The 20051-nt window shown below is 58.6% G+C and overlaps 1 protein-coding gene across 3 annotated transcripts; it reads right to left on the reverse strand.

The window, feature by feature from the left end:
• Nucleotides 1-1599: 1599 nt before the first annotated feature.
• Nucleotides 1600-19953, reverse strand: DAP3 (death associated protein 3). Of its 3 annotated transcripts, none has more exons than XM_016166164.2 (14): nt 19812-19952; nt 16577-16634; nt 13078-13130; nt 9626-9748; nt 8358-8459; nt 6527-6635; nt 6280-6372; nt 5723-5853; nt 5037-5117; nt 4785-4943; nt 4259-4318; nt 3763-3852; nt 2575-2692; nt 1600-1888 (listed from the first exon to the last, which is right to left on the reverse strand). In XM_016166164.2, exons 3-14 carry the CDS (start codon nt 13117-13119, stop codon nt 1803-1805), a joined length of 1194 nt encoding a protein of 397 aa, XP_016021650.2. In that variant the 5' UTR covers nt 13120-13130; nt 16577-16634; nt 19812-19952; the 3' UTR covers nt 1600-1802. The 3 variants fall into 3 exon arrangements, with proteins under 3 accessions (XP_016021650.2, XP_016021652.2, XP_016021653.2); XM_016166166.2 differs by lacking the exon at nt 19812-19952 and adding an exon at nt 19428-19601; XM_016166167.2 differs by lacking the exon at nt 8358-8459 and having other exon boundaries at nt 19812-19953.
• Between the last annotated feature and the right edge of the window lie 98 nt (nt 19954-20051).

Genomic DNA, 20051 nt, shown 5'->3' on the forward strand with positions numbered 1-20051 from the left:
TCTGCAAAAAACAGGGCCGCTTGTACTCCTTACTTTCCACCCTAGACCGAATCCGGTGCACTGGCGATGAGGCGGCAGGACCCCAGCCATGCCCCAGGCCCGAGGATTGGGGCACGAGGGTCAGGTCTGCAGAAGGAGCTGGCGAAGCAAGAGGGCTCAGTGGGGCGGGTTGCGATCGAGTATTTGGGGAGAAAGTGAGGATCCGTACAGAGGTAATGTGGTTGCTCCCCAGGAAGGACTGTGGGCCCGGCATCCACACGGCCGACTGTGCCATGTGCGTCAGAATGAGGCGTCGTGGTCACGAGCTCAGCCCCTTGAAGGTGGAAGCCGGTCCCAGCCCCCCGCGTCGTTTGCAGCGGGGACCAGCCCGGCCCCCTCTGGGGCGCGGGGGCAGTAGCACTGGAGTCTCTGGGGTTGGGGCGCCATCGTCATTGGAACCGACTGTGGTGCCGTTTGCAGGTCGCTGGCGACTTGACTGCAGGCCCCCCCGCCCCCCGCCTGCTGTGGTCAGGGTGCGGCTGCGGCCCCCGAGCTCGCGGCACTGGGCGGGCCCGTGTGCTGCCCAGTTCCTTTTTTTTTACGTTACTCTTTTGAGCAGGCCAAGGCGCAGCTGGCCCTGAGCGCGTGGCCGCTGCACGCGTGGACGCGGCCCACCTTGGACAGGGGCGTTTGGGGGAGGAGGCCACGGAGTTAGGCCCGCGGCGGCTGTCTGCTGACACGTGCTGCCGGTCCCCGTCGTTCCCGGAGCCTCGTGACAGCGGTTCACACGGCATTCACACCCTACCAGGCGTCACGACCTGGAGGTGGTCTCAGGCGTGCGCGAGGGTGCGCGGGGGCCACGTGCCGACCGACGCCTCTACGTGAGGCTCGAGCATCCGTGGAGCTTGTCCTGCAGGGACCGAGGGGCACCTGCAGGTGGCAATGGCAAGTGCTCTTTTGTGTCTAGAAAAACACGTAGACTCTTGTCTCTACAATGTGGTAGCAGAACTTTTCTCTAGAGGGAAAATACGATTTTCCATGATGTTTTTGTATGAACTTTCTGACACACACGTGGCAAAAATCATCAGAACGAAGGCACGTGAAGCCACTGCCTGACACCCGCCGAGGGCCGGGCTGTGCTCCGCAAGCTTGCCTGCGTTCCCAGACCGTGTCCCTCCGGGGACTTCCACTGGGTGTCATAAAACCCGCATTTAAATGGGAGCTTCCTGCCGCTCAAGGGGCACCTCCGACGTGGTGCGTGACTTAAAAAGCCCCAGACAGTGTGGCATTTCTGTCACTATCAGCTGAGGGGACCCTGGAGAAGGGAACAGGCTGAGGGGCCTGGACAGCACCCGTGGCGGCGGGTCCGGGCCAGCCTGGGTCTGCTGGGAGCTGCACCTGACCGCAGCTGAGCGGAGTCGGGGCGGCCGGTGCTCCCCATGGGCATGGGGACAGGCTGGGCGGTGCCAGTGTGTGCTGGCGGGGGCCGCCGGCCTCGGGCAGGACCCCGGCCCAGGCTGGGAATTCCCGTGGGCGTCTTCAGGTCTCTGGGCACCGCGAAGGCTCTTCCCACCCCGTGAGCCAGACGGACGCAGGTTTAAGGAAGAGAAGGACGACTGGTCACTGTGGAGACCACGTTTAATGAGCCAGTGTCAGCCGCAGGCCCGACGGCGCTTCTCATGGCCATTCCAGTCACTTCTCCAGGAACCCACTCCGGTGACGGCAGGAGCCGCCCGCCGCCCCGGGCCAAGCTCCCTGTGTGTCCTGTGCGGCCGTCCTGGCCGGTCCCTCGACGTGCTCCCCGCCGTTGGCGCGTGGTGGGCTCAGAGGTGGGCGCAGAGCCGCTCCAGCTGCCCCGGATTCGCGTGGCTCAGGAACAGCAGCTCCCGCCGGCCCGCCTCTGTGCGTGCTGCAGGGGTGAGGTGCGGACGGCCACTTGCTGGGGCCCGGGTCCGGGCCCCCAGCAGGCCGTGCAGCCTGCACGGCACAGCACGCCAGGCACAGCACGCCAGGCACAGCACGCCAGCGCCAGCCAGGGACCTCGCCTCTGAACTGCTGCACTCCCTACGCGCCCGCCCCCTTCGGTCTCAACTCCGCCCCGGCCCGGCCCCGCAGCATCTGCCTCCCCCATCCCAGGAGTCTCTTCTGGGCTTTAGGACCGTCAGACCTCCCTGCAGACACTGTGCTTCCTAACCCCTCGCCCTCCCCTCAGGTCCCTGGAGGGCCCTGCCGCCTGCAGCTGCCCCGTGAGGGCAAAGCCTTCACCCACCCCCACCCCCCACCCCCCACCGCGGGAGTGCCGAGCACACCAGCGGACAAAGGGCGGGCGCAGCGGGGGTGGGTCTGGTGCTGGGCTGTCCCAGCGCGAGTCTCCCTGGGAGTTGCTGAATGGTGAGTAAGTGCAACAATGCGCAAAAAGAAAAAAGGACAATGCGAGAAGGGGAGTGCGGCTGGGTCTGCCCTCCGCCCCAGCGTCCTGTGCTGGCACCCCGCCCGCCCGCCCGCCCGCGTCCTCCAGTCAGAAAGGAGTCGCGTGAAGGGGAAGGAGGTGAAGTTCGAGGGCGTCGGGGGCAGTGGGGCGCGCCGCTCACCCACCTTTCTCGTGCTGCAGCCAGTCGTTCTCCAGGTAGTACTGGATGCAGCTCTCGAACTCCTTCGGGTTGTAGCTGGGGACCAGGATGGGCACGAAGGGGTCCAGGGCATCGAATCCTTCCTGGGGGGGAGAAGGACGCAGACGGGGGTCGCCACGTGGCAGGTGGGCAGGGGGGTCAGCGTGGGGGAGATGCGCGCGGGGCTCGTCCCAGTCCTCTGCTCCTGTCCTCGTGTGTCCCGCCCTGCTCAGGGCTTTCCGTGGGCCACGGCCCCAGCTGGGGTGGCGGAAGCCGATCGTGCCTGAGGGCCACTTGTCTGCACGTGTACCTGAGCACACCTAGGCATCTACTTTAATTCTCACAGGTCTGACTTCAGTCGACAGTTGTGACAGTTCATATATTCAAAACAGAAAACAAGTGAAGCGGGGTGTGGAAAGGACCCTCTGAAGGGAACATAAACCAAAACAAGCGAATCACACGGTGTCGCAGCCCCCTTCCCCGGGGGACCCCGGGGCCTCGGGCAGCACCGAGCGCCGTGCACTCTGCCTTCCCAGACACGTACGGGAAGCGCATGTCGGGGCCGAAGGGCCAGCGTCACCACACTTGTGCTTTGGGGTCAGCAGCAGGGGAAACGAGGGCCACCTGAGCCTCACACAGCCCAAGAAACCCCCAACACGACTGGCACGTGTTCCTCAGAAACAGAACTATAAACGTCAAGGATGTAAAGACACGGCCTGCGGACCTGTCCCAGGCTACAGGGCGCTGAGCAGCCAGGGCAGCTGAGTGCGGCACGTTACCCGGGGCTTTCGATTCCATGAAGGATGTTGGGGCAACTGGCGAAATCAGAATGAGTCCCGGCTGGGTGCCAGTATCACACCGATGTCGACTTCCTGGTTTTGATAACCGCTGTGGTCACGTATTAGATTAGCTTTGATTTTAGGAAGTTCATGAGATTTAGAAATGAACAGACATGTCTCAGGTTAGTGTCACGTTATTCAGAAAAAAAAAGATGAAGAGACAGAGGAAGAGTAAGGCAAATATGGTAAAGTGTTAACGTTTTAGGAACCTGGGTGAAACTACACAGGAATGTGGTTTTGCTCCAAGTCTGAAACGATGTCAAAAAAAAACCCCAAAACCCAAAAGCAATGAGCCGTGTCTTCGGCTGCACTCGGGAGCCTCTCCGGGGCCTGACCTCTCCCAGCAGCTCCTGGGGCAGATGGGCTTTCCGGGGCTTGAAGACGGACCCGGTCTGGCTCAGGGTCAGCACGATGGCGCCTCCGCTCTGCAAGGAGAAGCAGCCGGTCAGAGGAGGCTGGGCAATGGCGCCCACCCCGCCCGGGGACACGGCCCGGGGACCCCTGCCCCGCGGCCAGCGTGGGCCTCGCTCTGACAGCAAAGAGCTGTGTGATCTTAATCCGTCCAGATCTTTCCCCAAGTTGATAAGAAGATAAAACACTCTGCACAAGTGCAGAGCTACAGCGACAGTGGAACAGGCTGGTTTAGCGCAAGGGCGCTCGGGTCAGGCGGGAGAGCAGACACCAACCCACCAACCGCATGGGTTTGGGCGTGGTTACTCGACTCAGACCCGAGAGCCCTCGCCCGGAGGCGTCCAGACCAGGGGTCCGCACGATGACCACGTGGCCTTTCCTGAGCCACGGCCGGGGCCACCGCACGGGCACCGTGCTCACCCAGTCATTCCGCACCATCTTCCGCAGGCTGCAGACCAGCGCCAGCTCCCCCGGGGCGATCTGCACGGCCGGGGCGGGAGGAAGGGAGGGGACCGTTACTTGCTTTGCTTCTGAGACAACGGTACTGACGGCAACTGAAAAGCCCTCGCTGCGATGTGAGCCCCGGCCTGAGCCGGCATGCTCCCGGACCCGAGCCACGAGCGGCCCCAGCCACGCCCTCCCCGGGCCTCCACGAGCGGCCCCAGCCACGCTCCCCCGCCCCTGGGCCGCTGATCGTCCCTGGGAGCAGAGCCCCGTTCTGGAGAGACAGGCAGGCAGCGCTCACGCAGCGGCTCCTGCCGCCCTGCCCTCCGCCTTCGCTGCCAGCGGGTGGCGGGACCTGGCACCGGCCCCTTCGGAAGCTGTGTTCACTGCCCACCCGCACGCAGACAGTCCTGGGCAAGGAAGCCGATCGCGGGTCCACCACGGCCCAGCCGCTGCGACCGCTCCGGACCCAGACCCGGGGCGGGCGGCGCGGCTCTCCTACCGGGCTCCTGTCCTCCTTCGCCAGCGTGGTCCTGCCCCAGAGCGCGTTGACGCCGTCCACTGCCACCAGGAGGCGGAAGGCCCCGGCCGTGCTCTGCTGCCTCAGCTCCTTGAGCACGACGCCCACGGCGTCTGTGGCGTTCCTGGCCCGCGTGGTGCCCTGCGGCAGGGAGGCAGCTGTGGCCCGCGGCCCGGGGCACCACGCGGGGCAGGCCCCGGCCGAGGCCGACGCCGGCAGCGTTGTCTCTCCTACCTGTTCGACCACCTCCCCCAGCGGGCGGCCCTTCTCCGTGCTCTCCCGCTTATTCCAGACGTACTTCTCTTGGGTTTTTATCTAAAAACAAAGGAAATAAAAACCAAGGATGGCTACGTAGCCGAAGGATGAGTCCGTCCCTCGCCGAGAAGGGAGGAGGCCAAGGCTGGGCGGCACCAGGCGCAGTGTGTTTTCTGGTCTGTAAGCGATCTCAGCATGGAAGCGAACGCTCTGGGGCCCCTTTCCGCCTGGGGCTGCAAGTATATGGTCCTCATGAAAAAGGTCCGGGATGAGGCCTCGGCACCTTGGTGATTTGGATTTATACCCAAATACAGGTGAGAACCCCTGGCTTAGAGATCATGTTCAAGAATCACCAAAGAGTAAGTCACCCGTACATTCCTGCTTCAAACAATGACCTGGAGGAAATTACGTAGTCGAAAATGAGCTTTAGAGGGGCTGAGGCTGTGACCTTGGGAGAGGCAGTGAGTCAACCCGGACTTTACAAGATGGCAAGTTTCACGCGGAGAAGCGAGTTCCGGGTTGTGAGCTCACGTGTGCAAAGTACGTGAAAGCAGAGGGGTGCGGGGACCTGAGCGACATCAGTCTCCCACGGTCGCCGGGACTCGGGCACAGTGGATACAACCCGTCTACAGACAGGGAGCAGCCGACGCTGGCGGTCCAGTCACCTGGCTCAAGAAGCGCCTGTTTGCAGTCTTGAAGTTCTTCAGCCAGCTGGACGCCTCTAGCGGCTGGTCGAAGCGCGCTCTGTTGTAGGTGGACTGCAGGAGCTCCCGGCAGTTTTTCACCCAAAGATGAGCTGAAACAGGCACAAGGAAACAGACTGTTCAGCGCCACACACGCTGCGCCTCCGCAGTGGTGGGGAGCTTCCCGCTCCCGAGGGCCGCGCTCCGTCGGGCCCTCCCCGACGCCGTGCGAAGCGTGCTGGGGCCGCCTGGGCTTCCTGGCTGCGTCGGGGACGGTCAGAGACGGGCCGCACGCGAGGGGTACAGCAGAGCACGAGAGTTTACGCGTGCGGGAGCCTCGCTGGCGGCTCTGGAACCCGCCCCCCGCACCGTGCCGGGGCTCCGGGCCCTCGGGATGGCTGGCCCAGGGCGGGAGTTTACGCCCTGGGTGCTGCCCGCCCCCCCCCCCCCCCCCCCGGCCAGTGGCCGCTGCCTCAGCCGCCGCGCTGCCATGGCACGGGCCACCGCCCCCCGCCCCGGTGAGGCGGGGCCGTCCTCACCATCCGGGACGTGCAGTGTCAGCCAGCCCTGCGTCGCACAGAAGTGGAGGCTGTGGCAGAGACTGAGCGTCTTCCCCGTCCCCTTCTCCCCGTCTCAGGGGCTCGTTAAAGAAAACGTTGCCAGGAGGGCCTCTTCCGCACCTCCCCTTGCCCCACATGGAGGGGAGCCCTGGCCCGGGGCCGGGGGAGCACCGGGTCGGGGCCGGGGGAGCCCCGGCCCCGGGCAGGCCGGCAGCAGGAAGGATACAGAGGAGGTACCGCACAGCGGGGCGGGCGAAGTCGGTGTTTCTGAGGTGGCGCAGCAGCTCCAGGCCCGGCTTCCGCACCATCAGGCAGGCTTCGTTGAACGTCTTCACCTAGCGGAGTGGGAAGGAGCGGATCGAGGGGCCGCGGGACTCGGCTGCCCCTGGTGCCCACGCGAGCCCAAGGGGGCACCCAGAGCGCCAAATCGCGTCATCTTCACGCGTGCGGTTAGGAAAGGCTGGGTTGGTGATTTGGAAATATATCCATATAACTTAGCTAAAAACCGAAACACAGTCTCTCACACCGAGGAACAGAAGAGGCCGCTTTTGACTGTGTCCGTTAACGAAGCACGACACACCGGGCAGCGGAGATCCGTCCAGGACGCAGACCGTGAGCGCCGCTCAGGACCGACGCCAACGGCAAGAGCATGCCAGATGCCGGGCCCAGCCCCGGGCGTTTCGGAAGCCGCGAGTGAGCGTTGACGCCGTCACATTCAGTCTTAGCTAATTCCTATTACCGTGGCCACGTGGGCTCTAGAACCGTGTCCGCGGCAGCTGAGGCCACACCTGGCCCCGCCGGCACACCAGAGGGCTGGCACACGGAGTCCAGGAGCGCCTCGGTGGGGGCGTGCGGGGGGCACCGCTGTGGGAAAGCGAGTTGCAAGCGGAGCGTTTGATAACGTCTAGCGACAGGGAAATGCCTCACAGACGCCGCCCGCAGTTACACTAGACCACGAGGAAAACACCGGTTGTTTTAAAAGACATCCTAAGCAAACGACAGATTAGAGAGGAACTCGACAGGAAAGCATACCCTAACGCAAAGCGAAACCTCTGAAAACATGGTACAGGCATCTAAAAAAAGGCCCCGTTGGGCAACGCGACAGCACCGCACGCACGCACGCCGGCGAGGGTGCCGGCCTGCACGCGGCGGTCGCCAGAGGGCGGCGCGGGGCGGGCCCCTCGGCCCCGGCCGTGCAGCCACCCTGCCCGCAACTCGAAACGCTCCGCGGAGGCCCGCGCAGCCCTGCTGCGAAGGTCCTCGGCCCGTTTAAAGTGACACTGGAGGTGACGCCTCGGGTTATGTCCTATCTCCCACGAAACAGAGTTTGAGATGACGGGCTGGCTGCGGTCTAGCTGAGTCCCCTTACTGGGGCCGCATCTCATTTCCTGAAATAAAGCACACTGAAGCAACGGCAGCCTCTGGCCCGACGCTGAGCGTCGCCTCCGGTCAAGTTCGGTATCTCGTTAGGAAGGAATCCCTGCTCAGGCCGAGGATGACGCAGCAGGGGTTAGTCGGAAGGGCCAGTCGTGCCGCTGAGCTATGCTGGTGGTCAGCTGTGAGTCCTCCCAACGGCTGTACAGCCGGCCGAGTGACTCTCTAGGCTGGGGTCACGACCACGACACTACAGTTTCTGAAAATCCATGAGACTGAAGAACAGTGAAGCATCTAATCCAAACATCTTACTTTGGCTCAGCAGTATATCCCAATTTTCTTTGTAACGATTTTTTTTAGAGCATATTCACTACTTCCATGATACTTTCCTAAGGATAACATTACGTTTGTCTTTAACAACTATCCGAACACCAGAGTTTCTGGAAATTTGCCGGGCAATGAGGGAAGCGGCAGGGTGTGTTTGCTACTTAGGGCTGATCTGCCTGGCTCCAGAGGGTCGCCAGGGGTTCTGCGCAGACGAGCACAGCACCGCCTGCAGGAAGCCGGTACCTGCGCCAGTCTCAAGACAATCCGGAGCTGGACCTGCCTGTTTTCAGATTCGAATTTCATCGTTTAGAGTTCTGTTTAGCCCCCGCCCCCGCCGGCCCCGCCCGCTCGAGCACCTGCTTCAGAAACCGAGGCGGCAGGCCGTGGGAGAACACCGTCTCCAGGTCCTGGAGGGGGACGCGGTAGTGCTGGCCCTCGTGCTGCTCCTCGTGCCTGGCCTGGGGGAGGGAAGGGCACACAGGTGTGACGGGCGCGCGACTGGCGGAAAGGGCCCCTGGGCCACGCTGAGCGCCGGAAGAGGTCCCGTTCCTTCCTTAGACCAGAAAAGCCTGGTGCTTGTCCCCCGGCCCACAGTGTCTATGCAGAGCTGGCGCTGGCCCTAATGACAAAGCCAGTTGCTCAGCAACGTAAACCCGAGATACGGAGGTAGCAGGGATGAGTCCTGCCATCTGGATTCTTCTGCGCTGTGCATAGAGATGCTCCAGTCACGTGACCAGATCATCTGCACACTGCTGTTTCCATAGAAACTCCAGAGGAATTGGCAGAGAAAGGGACTACAATTACAGGGACATGGAAGACACTTAGAGGGCTTAATTCACTTATTCTGTTTCGTCTTGTGCTTGTGAAAGTAGGTGACCAGCAGGGGCGTACACAGCACTGCGCCAAGATGGTGCTGGGGGACCCTATCCTCCCCCCGCCCCCCTCGGTGGCGAATGTCAAGACAGGGAGACTCGGGGGGCGGGACTGTGACAAAGCGAGGAAAAAGCTCCGGTTCCTTCACACCGAAGCACGGGCCTCTCCCCAGCCAGCCGGACCAGGGAGCCCGGGGAGGGTGGCGACAGCTCCGGGTCGGTCGTTAGGAAGACTGGGTCCGTCCCTGCCCTGCCGTGACCGCGGGCAGGGTGATTTCTTTAGGGCGCGCCACACCGGGGTTTGTTAACTATGGCTGACTACTGTACTTCTAAAAGTTTTATTGGCACACAGCCACACCCACCTGTTCACAACAGAGCTAAGCAGCGGTGACAGAGACCACTTTGGCTCATGAGCCCTTTAAGGGGAAGTTCCCGACTATGACACAGTAAGATCGGTAATAACTTCGTATTTACTGCGCACCTACTGTGTGCCCGACGAACTCCTCAGTGCGAGGCGAGCTCAGTGGCAGGGATGAAATCCGAGCGCGGGAGGCCCGGCCTGCCCGAGTGCCCGACGTCACCGTGGTCCCCGGCAGGCGGGGAAGACGGCCTCAGAACGCTGTCGGGTGCGCCGCCCGAGCGCACAGACGTCTCTTAGCTCTCTGGGTGTTAGGGTCCCCGATATGTACAATGACGGCAACGCGAATTCTAAGCCCCGAGGAAGGATCCGCACGCACGCGTCAGGGACTCACCGGGTCGTTCTCGCTGGTGCGGGGCAGCGCTCGGGGCCGCTCCGCTGGGACCTGGCCGCCCTGGCTGGCAGCGAGGCTCTGGGCCGCCTTGGTCTCCGTGCACAAGAAGCGCCCAGGGTCCACCTACAAAAGAAGCCGTTTCCGTGCTGCACTGTTATGGGGCCTTTTACGCTTGACACAGCGCTGAGGGTTTGAGCCGTGTCTGCAGCAGGGAGAATGTCACTCACACACACTGCTCGGCTGCCCGGGGATCGCGGTCGCTTCGGTTAGGGGTTAGTGCCATGTTCCCCCTCCACGGGTACAGTCCCACCCCCGCCACAATGTCCCCGCTAGCCGGGCCCGCGAATGAAGAGCCTCTGTTGCTGAGAGCGAGGGAGTGTGGAAGGCGTCAATAAACCGCGCTGCGGGCAGTTCGGGCCGCTGCACGTGGGACGCTCTGGCCCCAGGTGGTGGGGGGGATGATTCAGGAGGCAAATCTGACAAAATGCGAACTGGAGGAGCCCCAAACTGAGCTTGCGGATAGCAGGCCTTGTGCAGAAGTGAAACGAGGCCGGTTCCGAGGGGAAGAGCAGGACAGAAGTCAGTAGAAGCAGGACGGGGACGTGGGAGCCGCCGCGATGAGGGAGGCTCCAGGCATCGGCAGGTAACGGGAAGCCGGCGGCGGCGACGCGCAGCCTCACCGAGCAGCCTCGCGAGTGCAGAAGAACGTGTATTATTTTGGTACTACCCCTCTGAACGCTGACGGCCATTTATCAAGACCTTAAAGTCCATAACGACTTTCTAACTGGCCTCTTTACCTTCCATAGTCCAAAAGATTTGTCCTCCCAAATAATAGGTGTAACCATCGTTTAATCAAAAACGTGGTTTCCTGCTGTGGGAACCAGCCCCCCGGCCCCGAGCACGGGGACCAAGGCCCGACGTCCGCCTCCCGGTCTCGTCCTGCACCTGTTTCCCTGTCTCTGCCTCGTCCTCCTCCTTCCCCAGCTTCCCTCTCGCCCCATTCGACTCGTACTCCTCTAAGGCGCATCTCGAACGTCAGGTCCTTGCTGCCAGCTCGCCAGGCCCCTCCAGCCCCTCTCTGAGGACGGCACATTGTCTCGCATGGGGCTTTCACTCGGCCTTGAACTGCATTCGTGGCTTTTGCTGACTGGGTACCTATCACGTGCTTGGCAGTACGGTGTTTTCTGCATGTTACTTTTGAGCCGAGACTCTTGGAGACAGGTAGGAGAACATCGCCATGGCTGTTTAATGAGGGCGAAACCACGGACCAGGGAAATCAAGTCATTTGCCTGAGGTCACGGAGTTGGTAGATGGCGGAGCTGGAATTCAGATCCAAGCCTGTCTGACTCCAGAATCTCTGTTCTTTTCATGTCACGACATCTCAGGCCCAGGCCTGTCCCCCATTCCCGGCCACACGCACCAGGAAGAGATCAGACTGTCTTCACCTTCGCATTTCCTTCTTGAAGCACCGAACACACCACGCAGAGTCCACGCTCGTGCCTGGCACGGGCGGCCCTTCATCAGGGATGCGTAGTGGGGAGCGCGTCCAGCACCCAGGGGCATGCACGGCTCCGCACTCGAGCCAGCGCACTGTGCGCACAGCTCAGGGCTGCCACGCGCGGGTCACCCCAGAGCCACGGGCTGCAAACGGACAGCAGGGTCCATCCGCCGCCCTGAAGGCAGGCTGGGGCGACTGGATTATTTCTGGATAATGAGCTGTTAAGTGGAAGTAACTCATGTCGTTTTCTAGTCAGAGCCAGCTGAGAGTGGATCCAAATTCTCTTTTCTTCGCCTCTGTGGCAGCCTTAAGATTTACATGCTGAGACGAGCCCTCGTCCCTGAGTCCGCCCCTCCCTCACGTGCTGGCAAACCACTCTGGAAGTGCGGCAGCAGCCAGAACAAGACCGCGCGCAGGCCACGGTGCACGCCACGGCCGTACGCGGCCCCTGCTGTGGTAAGCCAGTGGGAACCCAGTGCCGTTTCCTCGCACGGTGATTGGACACACCCCGACACCGACACAGCTCGATTTTCTCAATTCTATTAGAAAGCTCCATCTCTGGAACAAAATAGCAGTCAAGTGGAACGGCAAAGGTATTCACGGGCCACAAGGTGGCGCTATTTCTGTAAGAATCCTACGGCTTTTTTGTTAACTGCTTTTTGCAGCAAATTAAGATCTAGCAAAATGGATCCCGCGCTCCTTACGGCGCTGTCTGGCACGGCCCAGCGAGCCTCGCGTCCAGGGAAAGCAGCACGTGCCAGCTGCGTCTGCACAGCTCCAGCCTGAGCATCACGCAGCCCCCGACAGGTACTGACCAGCCCGCCTGGCGCACAACTCTTCTCGCTGACGTGGCTGCGGGTGCACGCGGCTTCCTGGTCGGCTGTTAAAGAAGACATTTCTGCCTTTTCATGTCGTCGGCCAAAGCTGGAATCCATCCCTCTGTCGGGCCTGGCTTCTGCTTTCGTTTTACAGCTGGGTTTTTACGTTCCTCGGTTTCTCAGGAACCCCCGGCAAGGTGACTCCTGCGGCAGGACGGCTGCTCTTCTGGGACACCTAGTCACTCAACGATCCGATGGACGCGACCAGGCCCCCCTGGCCCAGTTCTCCTCTTGCAGGACTTGGCTGGGGGGTCCGCTGGGCCTTGCTCGCCCGGAGCAGGTGCTCCTGCTGGGCGCGGTGGCAGCACCCACTGCAACCATCACTCACCCAGGGTTCTGCAGGGGTCACGGCCGCAGGCTGTGACGTCAGTCGGACCTGGTACCCAGTCCGGGCTCTGCAGCTTCACAGCCTGCCACCCTGGGCAAGGAGCTTAGCCGCTCTGATCCTCCATCTCCGCGTCTGTAGAACAGACACTGTCTACCTCGCGGGCTGGTCACAGGCGTTAGAGCAGCGTGAGGCCCAGCACCTGTCACGTGACAAATGCCCAGCAAGCAGTAGCTGTTAGTGAGGCATGTCACCTTCAAACTCTGAGTTCCTGCTGCATGGAAGTGACTGAAATACTTGCTAAATAAATGGAAGAATGAAGCAAAGCGACAGAACAGTTGTTTCATATGTGATTTTATTTTATTCAACTATCAGATGCTTAAGGTCTAAATTGGCAACATATTTTTCTTCTAAATACTTCATTAAGAGATGATTATTACTCTAACTAGAAAATTTTATAAAAGCTAACGAAGATAACTACAGTCAAGCCTTTTATTTTTATTTTTTCCCCTTAAGAACACATTAATTCTCCTATGTCTACTGAGACCTGTTATTTTAAGATGGTCGAGGTGGCTGTGAGTGAAGTGTATGGGCAGAGAAATGGAACTGTGATTGTTCCTTTGAGGGCAAACTTATAAATTACTGCACTAGCCAGCTGCAGTTTTCCAGAACATTTCATTCTGGGTATAATACTTCCCTCCAAAAACAAGAAATCCACCTAAAGACAGCGTTTAGGTCAGTGAGGACTCACCTTACGGACCCTGGAGGTTAGCCTTGTCATTGCTTTCAGCATTGTCCCCGCACCTTAAAAAAAAAAAGGGAGAAGGTCAGCCAGAACTGGGGAAAGGTATGTGCACACCGGATTAGCGTCTGGAATATATAGAGAATGCCTACAAATTGATTTTAAAAGTTAGAAGACAGGAACACACATTTCACAGAAAATGCAAATGGCTAGTAAACTCACGAAAAGGTTCCCTTTCTCATGACAAGTCAGGGAAATGTAAACTAAATCCGCCAGTGAGACGGTTCGCAGCGCCACGGCGGGAGGGGGCAAGGCTGCCGCGAGCCGGTGCCGCGAGGCCGGGGCAGGGGGCGTGCAGGCGGCGCTGTCTTGGACACCGAGGTTGGCGTCTCCTTGTAGAGCTGCACACGCACCGGTCTAAGGCCCAGTCGCTCTGGCATTTATTCTAGAACACTTAGACGCGCACGCTGGGAAATACGCGTTAATGACGTTCATCGTAGCAGAGTGCGAAAAATCATCCAAACCTGTCAAAAGCCCAAATGCCCTGGTAGAGGTGTGGAGAAACGGATCACACGACGGAATGCCATACAGAAGGACAGGCTGCAGCCACGTGCGTGGCCTGTGTGAGCCTCGAAACTCATACCGGGTGAAAACTATTCTGTACAGCATGGCGTAACTTAGAAAATTCAAAAACATTACAAAACCTGATTCATTATTTGGTGAATATTTTTAGGAAAATTTAAAGAAGGTAAGAGAATGGGAGGTGCTTCCTCTTGGGGAGGAGGAGGGCCGAGCCGGGCGGGGCAGACGGACTGGCACTGATGTTTCTGGTGGAAAACGGACACACGAGAATTTGTTTTGTTTTTACATCGTGTGTTACAGTCATTTATATCTTGGAAATAATTTAAAAACTAATCTCTTGGAAGCCACAAGATGTTCACGTAAATGCAACTCTCAATGTTCAGCAGAGACGGCGTAAGTGAAAATCTCCAGGTGACGCTTCATTTTCGCTAATAAGTTTCACCTTTCCTACGACCCCAGTCTCTAAAGCAGTACCCCACGGGCTGTCACGACTCGTTGCTGAAGGAACTGCGTGTCCTGTGTGGTTGGTTCCCCTGGGAAAGGACCCCTGGAAGCCGGCCCCTGGGCTCCCCCAGATGGCCCGGTCGCTGTGCTGGGACACGGCCACGAGTCCTAAGGAATCGCAGAACCTGGGGCGGTCCTGGCGGCCACCGACGCCGTCTCCCGGTGCCCGGCACCCAGGGCCCGCTGCTGACCAGCTCAGGTTCTTAACCGCAACTCTGCTCCTCCGCCTCGGCCCCCGCCCCCCCCCCACACGGGCACCCACAGAGTGCTGCGGGCCGCTCCGCACCCCGCCCGCAGTGTCCCGCGGACGGACCGCGGAGCTGCCCAATGGCCCCGCAGGTGCGTCACCTGCATGCGACCCCTGCTCGTAACCCGAGAAATGAAACCACACGCACAGCAGCAGCAGTCGCGATGGCCGGGACGGGGCCGCCACCCGCGCGACCGTCGGCTGCTGGCGGGAAACGCGGTGCCGCCGCCCGGCGGGTGGCGACTCAGCAAGACGAGACGTGGCGTCCCAAGACGTGCCGCACCGGGGACGGCTCTTCAAACGAAGGGACAGAGTCACAGAAGACCACGTGCAGAGTGGGTCCAGCCATATGAAATGCCCACAACAAGCAAAGCCATCGAGGTGGGCATTCGATTAGTGGCTGCCGGGGGCTGGGCGGGGGAATGACGGAGACCACCGATTGGGTTCTTTTGGGGGTGATCACAGCGTTCTAATATGAGGTGGTGGTCACGCAGCTCTGTGCCCATACGAAAAATTCACCTAATTGCACACTTTAAATACACTGAATTTTGTGGTATGTGAATCTCAATAAAGGTATGACTTAACAACTTGCTAGTGAGCCACGTTAAAACAACATGAACTGCTGAGCCACTGCGGCCAGTGCGCTGTATACATCGATGCTTCCTGATCGTCAGCATCCTCTGAAGCACTGTATCAGCTGTTGCTCATGACAAATCTCCCCAAAACCCAGCGGCCTAAAACAACTGTCACTGCTCACAAGGCTACAGCGACAGGCCCGTGAGTTCTCGGACTCTGAGCCCGGGTCTGGTTGTCTCTGTTGGGTTTCCTCGTGTGTCTGAGGCCGGCTGGCCGGCCCAGGTCCGTCTCAGCTGGGATGACTGATTCTGCTCCACACTGTCTCTCATCCTGCAGCTGCGTGTCCCAGACTTGTCATGGCAGTGGAAAAGGTCCAAGGGAACCAGAATAACTTACGCCCTCTTCAAACGTGGCTCAGAAACCTGACAGGCTCCTGGGCGTCCCACGGCAGCCGACTGCTGGCCTGCCCGGACTCCAAGGCGGGGAGTAGACGGCACCACGGCAGGGAGAGAACTGCACGACGGCCCCCTGGGGACGGGGACGCCTGCGCGTGCTCGCGGCCGTGGCCTGAGGGGCTGCGATCGTGTCCCACACCCTTCGCTTCCCGGGTGGCCGCCATCTTTTATCTGTGCTGCTATTGTTGATTTTGATCTTAGCGAAGAATAAGTGAATTATTAGAATTCACTTGATTTTGACCCGTATTTCAGTTTGTTGATATTTTCTGTTAATGAATTATATAAATTCACAATTTTAAACATTTAGTTCTAAAGCTAACCGACGAGAACCAAAAGGTCACGTGAAAATGGAAATCAGAGTTGCGGTTTCACGTCAGTTTCAGCATCGAGTGAATTTCGGTTTATTCTGCAGCGCAGTACTAGAAATCTCTAGAAATCGTGTCGCACAGGTGTGTGGTTGCAAGTGGTAACCATCCCTGATAGTGGCTTTTTAGTTTTCATTTTTAAAAAGTTGAGACTAACGCACTTGCAAAGAGGGAGCCGGGGGCTTCCCTGCGGTGAACTCGTCGGTGACCGGCACAAGCGCCCGGACTGAGACGTGATTGCCGCCGGCCCGACTGCAGGCCCGACCTGGACTTCCCCACCTGCTCTGCGCATGTCCGCTGTCGGGGACAGGATCCCACATGTGGCGATCCTTCTGTCTCTCTAAATCTATCACACGCTCGTTACCTGTCCCTTAAAATTTTCTGAAAGTTGTAAATGTGAAAAACACGCCCTCGGTGGCGATTTCACAGGCAGCTCCTGAGGAGCGTGCAGCCCGGCCGGGGCTCCTCACCGCGGCCGCGTCGGGGTACGTCTGGTGCCCAAACCGTGTCTCGCAGCAGGTAAATCGGTCTCTGGGAGTAAGCCTCAGATGTCGGGGCTTTTTGGGGTTCCCTGCTGATCCCACTGGGCTACTACCCCGGCAAAGAGTACATTTTTAAAAATTGAGAAAACCCCTAGTGAATCTTTTAAAGCTACAAGTAGCCATTCTGCATGAACATTCCTGTGTGAGTCACTCTGTACATTTCTCTCTCTAGGAGACCCTGATGCATCAAATCGCATCACGGTAGGTCCCCATTTCCAACCACACATCTAAACCTACCTCGAACGTGTGACAGATCCTCTGGTTTCTCGCGTGGGCACCTCTCAGATCACAGTCTCTACAGGAAAAAATGACACGGTTTTGAGCCTTTTTGCGCCTGGAGCCGTTTCCCGTCTGTAATACGAGGGCATGGACTTGAGTGCAGGTCCCAGCCACCTCCCTCTCCGGGAGCAGAACTTTCACCAGGCCAAGGGCAGTTTACGACACTAACCAGAAGAGAGATCCGCGGGCTGTGCTGGCAGGGCGGGCGGGGTGCCGGGCCGGGTAAGGAGCACGGGCTTCCCAATCCCTTTCCTCTGGCCACTGCCACCCCCGGAAGCCGCCTCGGGCTCCAAAACCTCAAGCAAGCACGACAGCGACAGCTGACACTTGCCGAGCACTGTTCCCACGTCGGGCAGAGTGCAGAGTGCCTCATGCGACACCACAATCCCACGATGACGGTAATGTTATTAGCTCTAACTCATAGGCAAGGACACAGTGGCCAGGACGGCAGCACGGTTAAAATCACGGACTCCATCGCACCGCCGGGATCTAAAACCTCACTAGCTGCAGGACCTCGAGCAAGTTACTTGCACTATGTGTTTCACTTCTAAACTGGAGATAATGATAATATCCAAATATAGAATTGGTAGAAGAACTTATAGATGAAAATTCCTTTTAAGACTTGAAACATTATTTTAAAACTTTACATTGAAGAGCCTTTCCTATTTATCTATGTCGCATTTAGACAACATCCCGGCGAGGGAGCTCTGTGAGATGATGTCCACCTGCCCCGTCCCAGTGGGGAAGTCTGCGGGCAGCAAGATCACTCAGCCCAGCCAGCTGTCTGCAGCTGGAGGACGAGGCCAGGAGCAAAGCGGCAGAGAAACGCAGGCGGACCGCGGAGATGCTGCAGCTCTGGGTCCAGACCACCGTAACAAAGCAAGTATCACAGGAAAGCAAGTCGGATCTTTTTGCTGGTGGAGAGTCTTGCCTTCCTCTTGTAAAAAAACGCAACAAAGTGAACGAAGCACAATGAAACCAGTGAGCCTGCACTGGGAGTTCAGGCGGCTTTGCTGAGAGCCTGTCCCTCGGCTGAAAGCAAACTCTCAGTTACACCACACCTCTGCTTAAACTAACGCACACACCCGACCCAAGGCGGGGCCGTCGGGAGTCTCCACGGGGCTCCCTTTCCACTTCCCCCTGCCACTGTAACAAGTGACCACAAACCAAGTGGCGTAAAACAACACACATTTGTCATCTCAGAGTTGTGTGGTTTAGAAGTCCAAAAAAGCGTCTGCAGAAAGGAGGCTGAGCCTTCTTCCTGGAGACGCTAGTGAGAATCTGTTTTTTTCGGTTTTTATACTTTTTCAGCTTTTAAAGGCTACCCCGATATCTTCGAAGCCTAACTGGCCAAGTCTTTGTCACTCTGACACTGACTCTTCTGTCTGCCTCTTCTACCTTTGCTGAACTCTTCTTAATTACAGGGGGGCCCCCCAGATAGCCCCGAACAACCTGCCTCTTTTGAGGTGAGCTGATTAGCAACCTTGAGTCCGTCTGCAGCCCCAAGTCCCCCTGCCATGTGACGGCACAGTCACAGGGTCTGGGGATGAGGACATGGACACTGTTGGAGGAACCATGATTTTGTCTTCCATCCCTTCCTTGGTTCAAATATTTCAGCATTCATTCCTTCAATAGTATAATCCACTCAAAATATCGAGCACTTAATATATTTTGGTCTCCTGTAGGCACCGGGGCATGTATAAAAGAACACAGTACCATCTCATTTGCATATACATAGCTGACATTCATGAATCGCTGCCGTTACTTAACGCTAGTTGAACAGTGGCAGAGAGACAAGTGACCTTCTTCACATAGGGGCGTGGTGGAATTCCATTAGAAAGTGTTATTCTCTTTGTGTTATATGCAGTTCTGTTGCTAATGAGAAATTTTACTATGAAGGCAATGTGGTATAGTGAAACAATTTAGGCTTTTAAGAGGCAGGCAAACTTACTGGACTTCTGAGCCTCAGGCTTATCTGTACAATGGTATAAGATGATCATCTCCAAGTGTTGTTTATTCCTAGGATTGGACAGGAACACATGACCTCCTGGCATGGTATGCTCTATCCCTTCTCACGTTCTAAGTATCTAACAGTCAACATTTCCATGACTCACTCTGCACCAGATCATAAAAGAATATAACACACTTGCATACCTAACAGAATCGAAAAGCAACGACATAACCTAAATGGGCTCCATGAAAGAGCTGGGACCTGAGACAAGGTTAGAAAAAGCAAACATACAGCGAGGCAATTAAAACTGATTTCCTCTTTACCTTAAAAAACAAAGCAAGCAAACAAAACCAGATCCACATACTGAAATACGTATGGGGGAAATTTACGCATCTGCTTGAACTTTAGAGGCTGTCCAGGCCTTGGGGATCGGCCTCGTACAGTGATTTTCAAGCTATTCCCTGATCCCTGGAAGTCCGCAGATGAAGGAAAGGGCAACCCGAGTGGATCGCGTCCCTCGTGTCCTCTGCTTTACTCTCTGGGTGAAACTAAAAACTGCTACATAAACTTCGGGATCACCTGTGTATTTTAATAGTCCATAGTTCCCCTGAACTCACTCATCGAGAAAGAGTAAGTGTCCAGTGCAGCGTTTTGAGAAACATCAGTAGCCACAGAAATCCGATAAGCGTAGTTTTGCATTATTTCACTAACGATTTGGAAGAACGGGACACACACTAACAATTACGCCCACAAAGCTTATCAACATCAGCGGCGCGGCGACCGATAACACACGACGCGGCACTCCCTGTGCCCAGGAGCTAGTTCCACTTTACGAACATTATGATCTCGCACACCAACCCCGAAGGCAGGTTTGGCGTGAGCTGATTTCTGGGTCCGGTGTTTCGTTTCTCGTTAAGGAACCGCAGCTCTCTGAAGGACACCCGAGGCGCGGGAGGCCGAGGCCAGACGGGAAGGAGAGCAGCGTGGTCGCCGCCGCGGGGCGCAAACCGCACGCTCCGTCCGCCAGGGACGACTAGTCAGTGCACGGAAACGCGTCGCGCGCAGACGGCGCTGTGAAATCCGAGAAATCTAAGCTGGGCTTAAAAAAAAAAAAGGGGGGGGGAAAGGGGGGGGAAGGAGGGAGGGGAAGGGAGGGAGCCGCGCGTGCTCCTCCTGGGTCCCCAGCCCGCCGCGCCGCGCCGGGAGGACGCCCGGCAGGGCCGCGGCGGCCGGGCCGCCTACCTGCTGGCGCTGCGGGGTCCCGCCGCCGTCCCTGGAGCGCGCGGCGCCGCGCCGGCCGGGGCCCTCGCCGGGGGTGGCGCGCCAGGCTCCGGACGCGCGGACGCGGGCGGCGCGGCGGGCGGGCAGCGAGGGCCGAGCGCGGCGCGGGCGACAGGAAGCGGCGCAGCGCGCAGCCGCCGCGGCCTCCACCCGGCGCGCGGCGCAGGGGGCGCCCGGCCGTGCGCGCGCGGTCGGTGGCGC

Source organism: Rousettus aegyptiacus, unplaced genomic scaffold (genome assembly GCF_014176215.1).
Source record: "Rousettus aegyptiacus isolate mRouAeg1 unplaced genomic scaffold, mRouAeg1.p scaffold_m13_p_17, whole genome shotgun sequence".
Classification (NCBI taxonomy): Eukaryota; Metazoa; Chordata; class Mammalia; order Chiroptera; family Pteropodidae; genus Rousettus; species Rousettus aegyptiacus.

Coding starts and splice junctions, on each gene's coding strand:
- DAP3 (XM_016166164.2), bottom strand. CDS start 13,119: ATGCTGAAAGCAATGACAAGGCTAACCTCCAGGGTCCGTAAG. Junction 8,460..9,625: donor GCACCAGCGAGAACGACCCG/GTGAGTCCCTGA, acceptor TCCCTCCCCCAG/GCCAGGCACGAGGAGCAGCA. Junction 5,118..5,722: donor ACAGGCGCTTCTTGAGCCAG/GTGACTGGACCG, acceptor CTTTGTTTTTAG/ATAAAAACCCAAGAGAAGTA.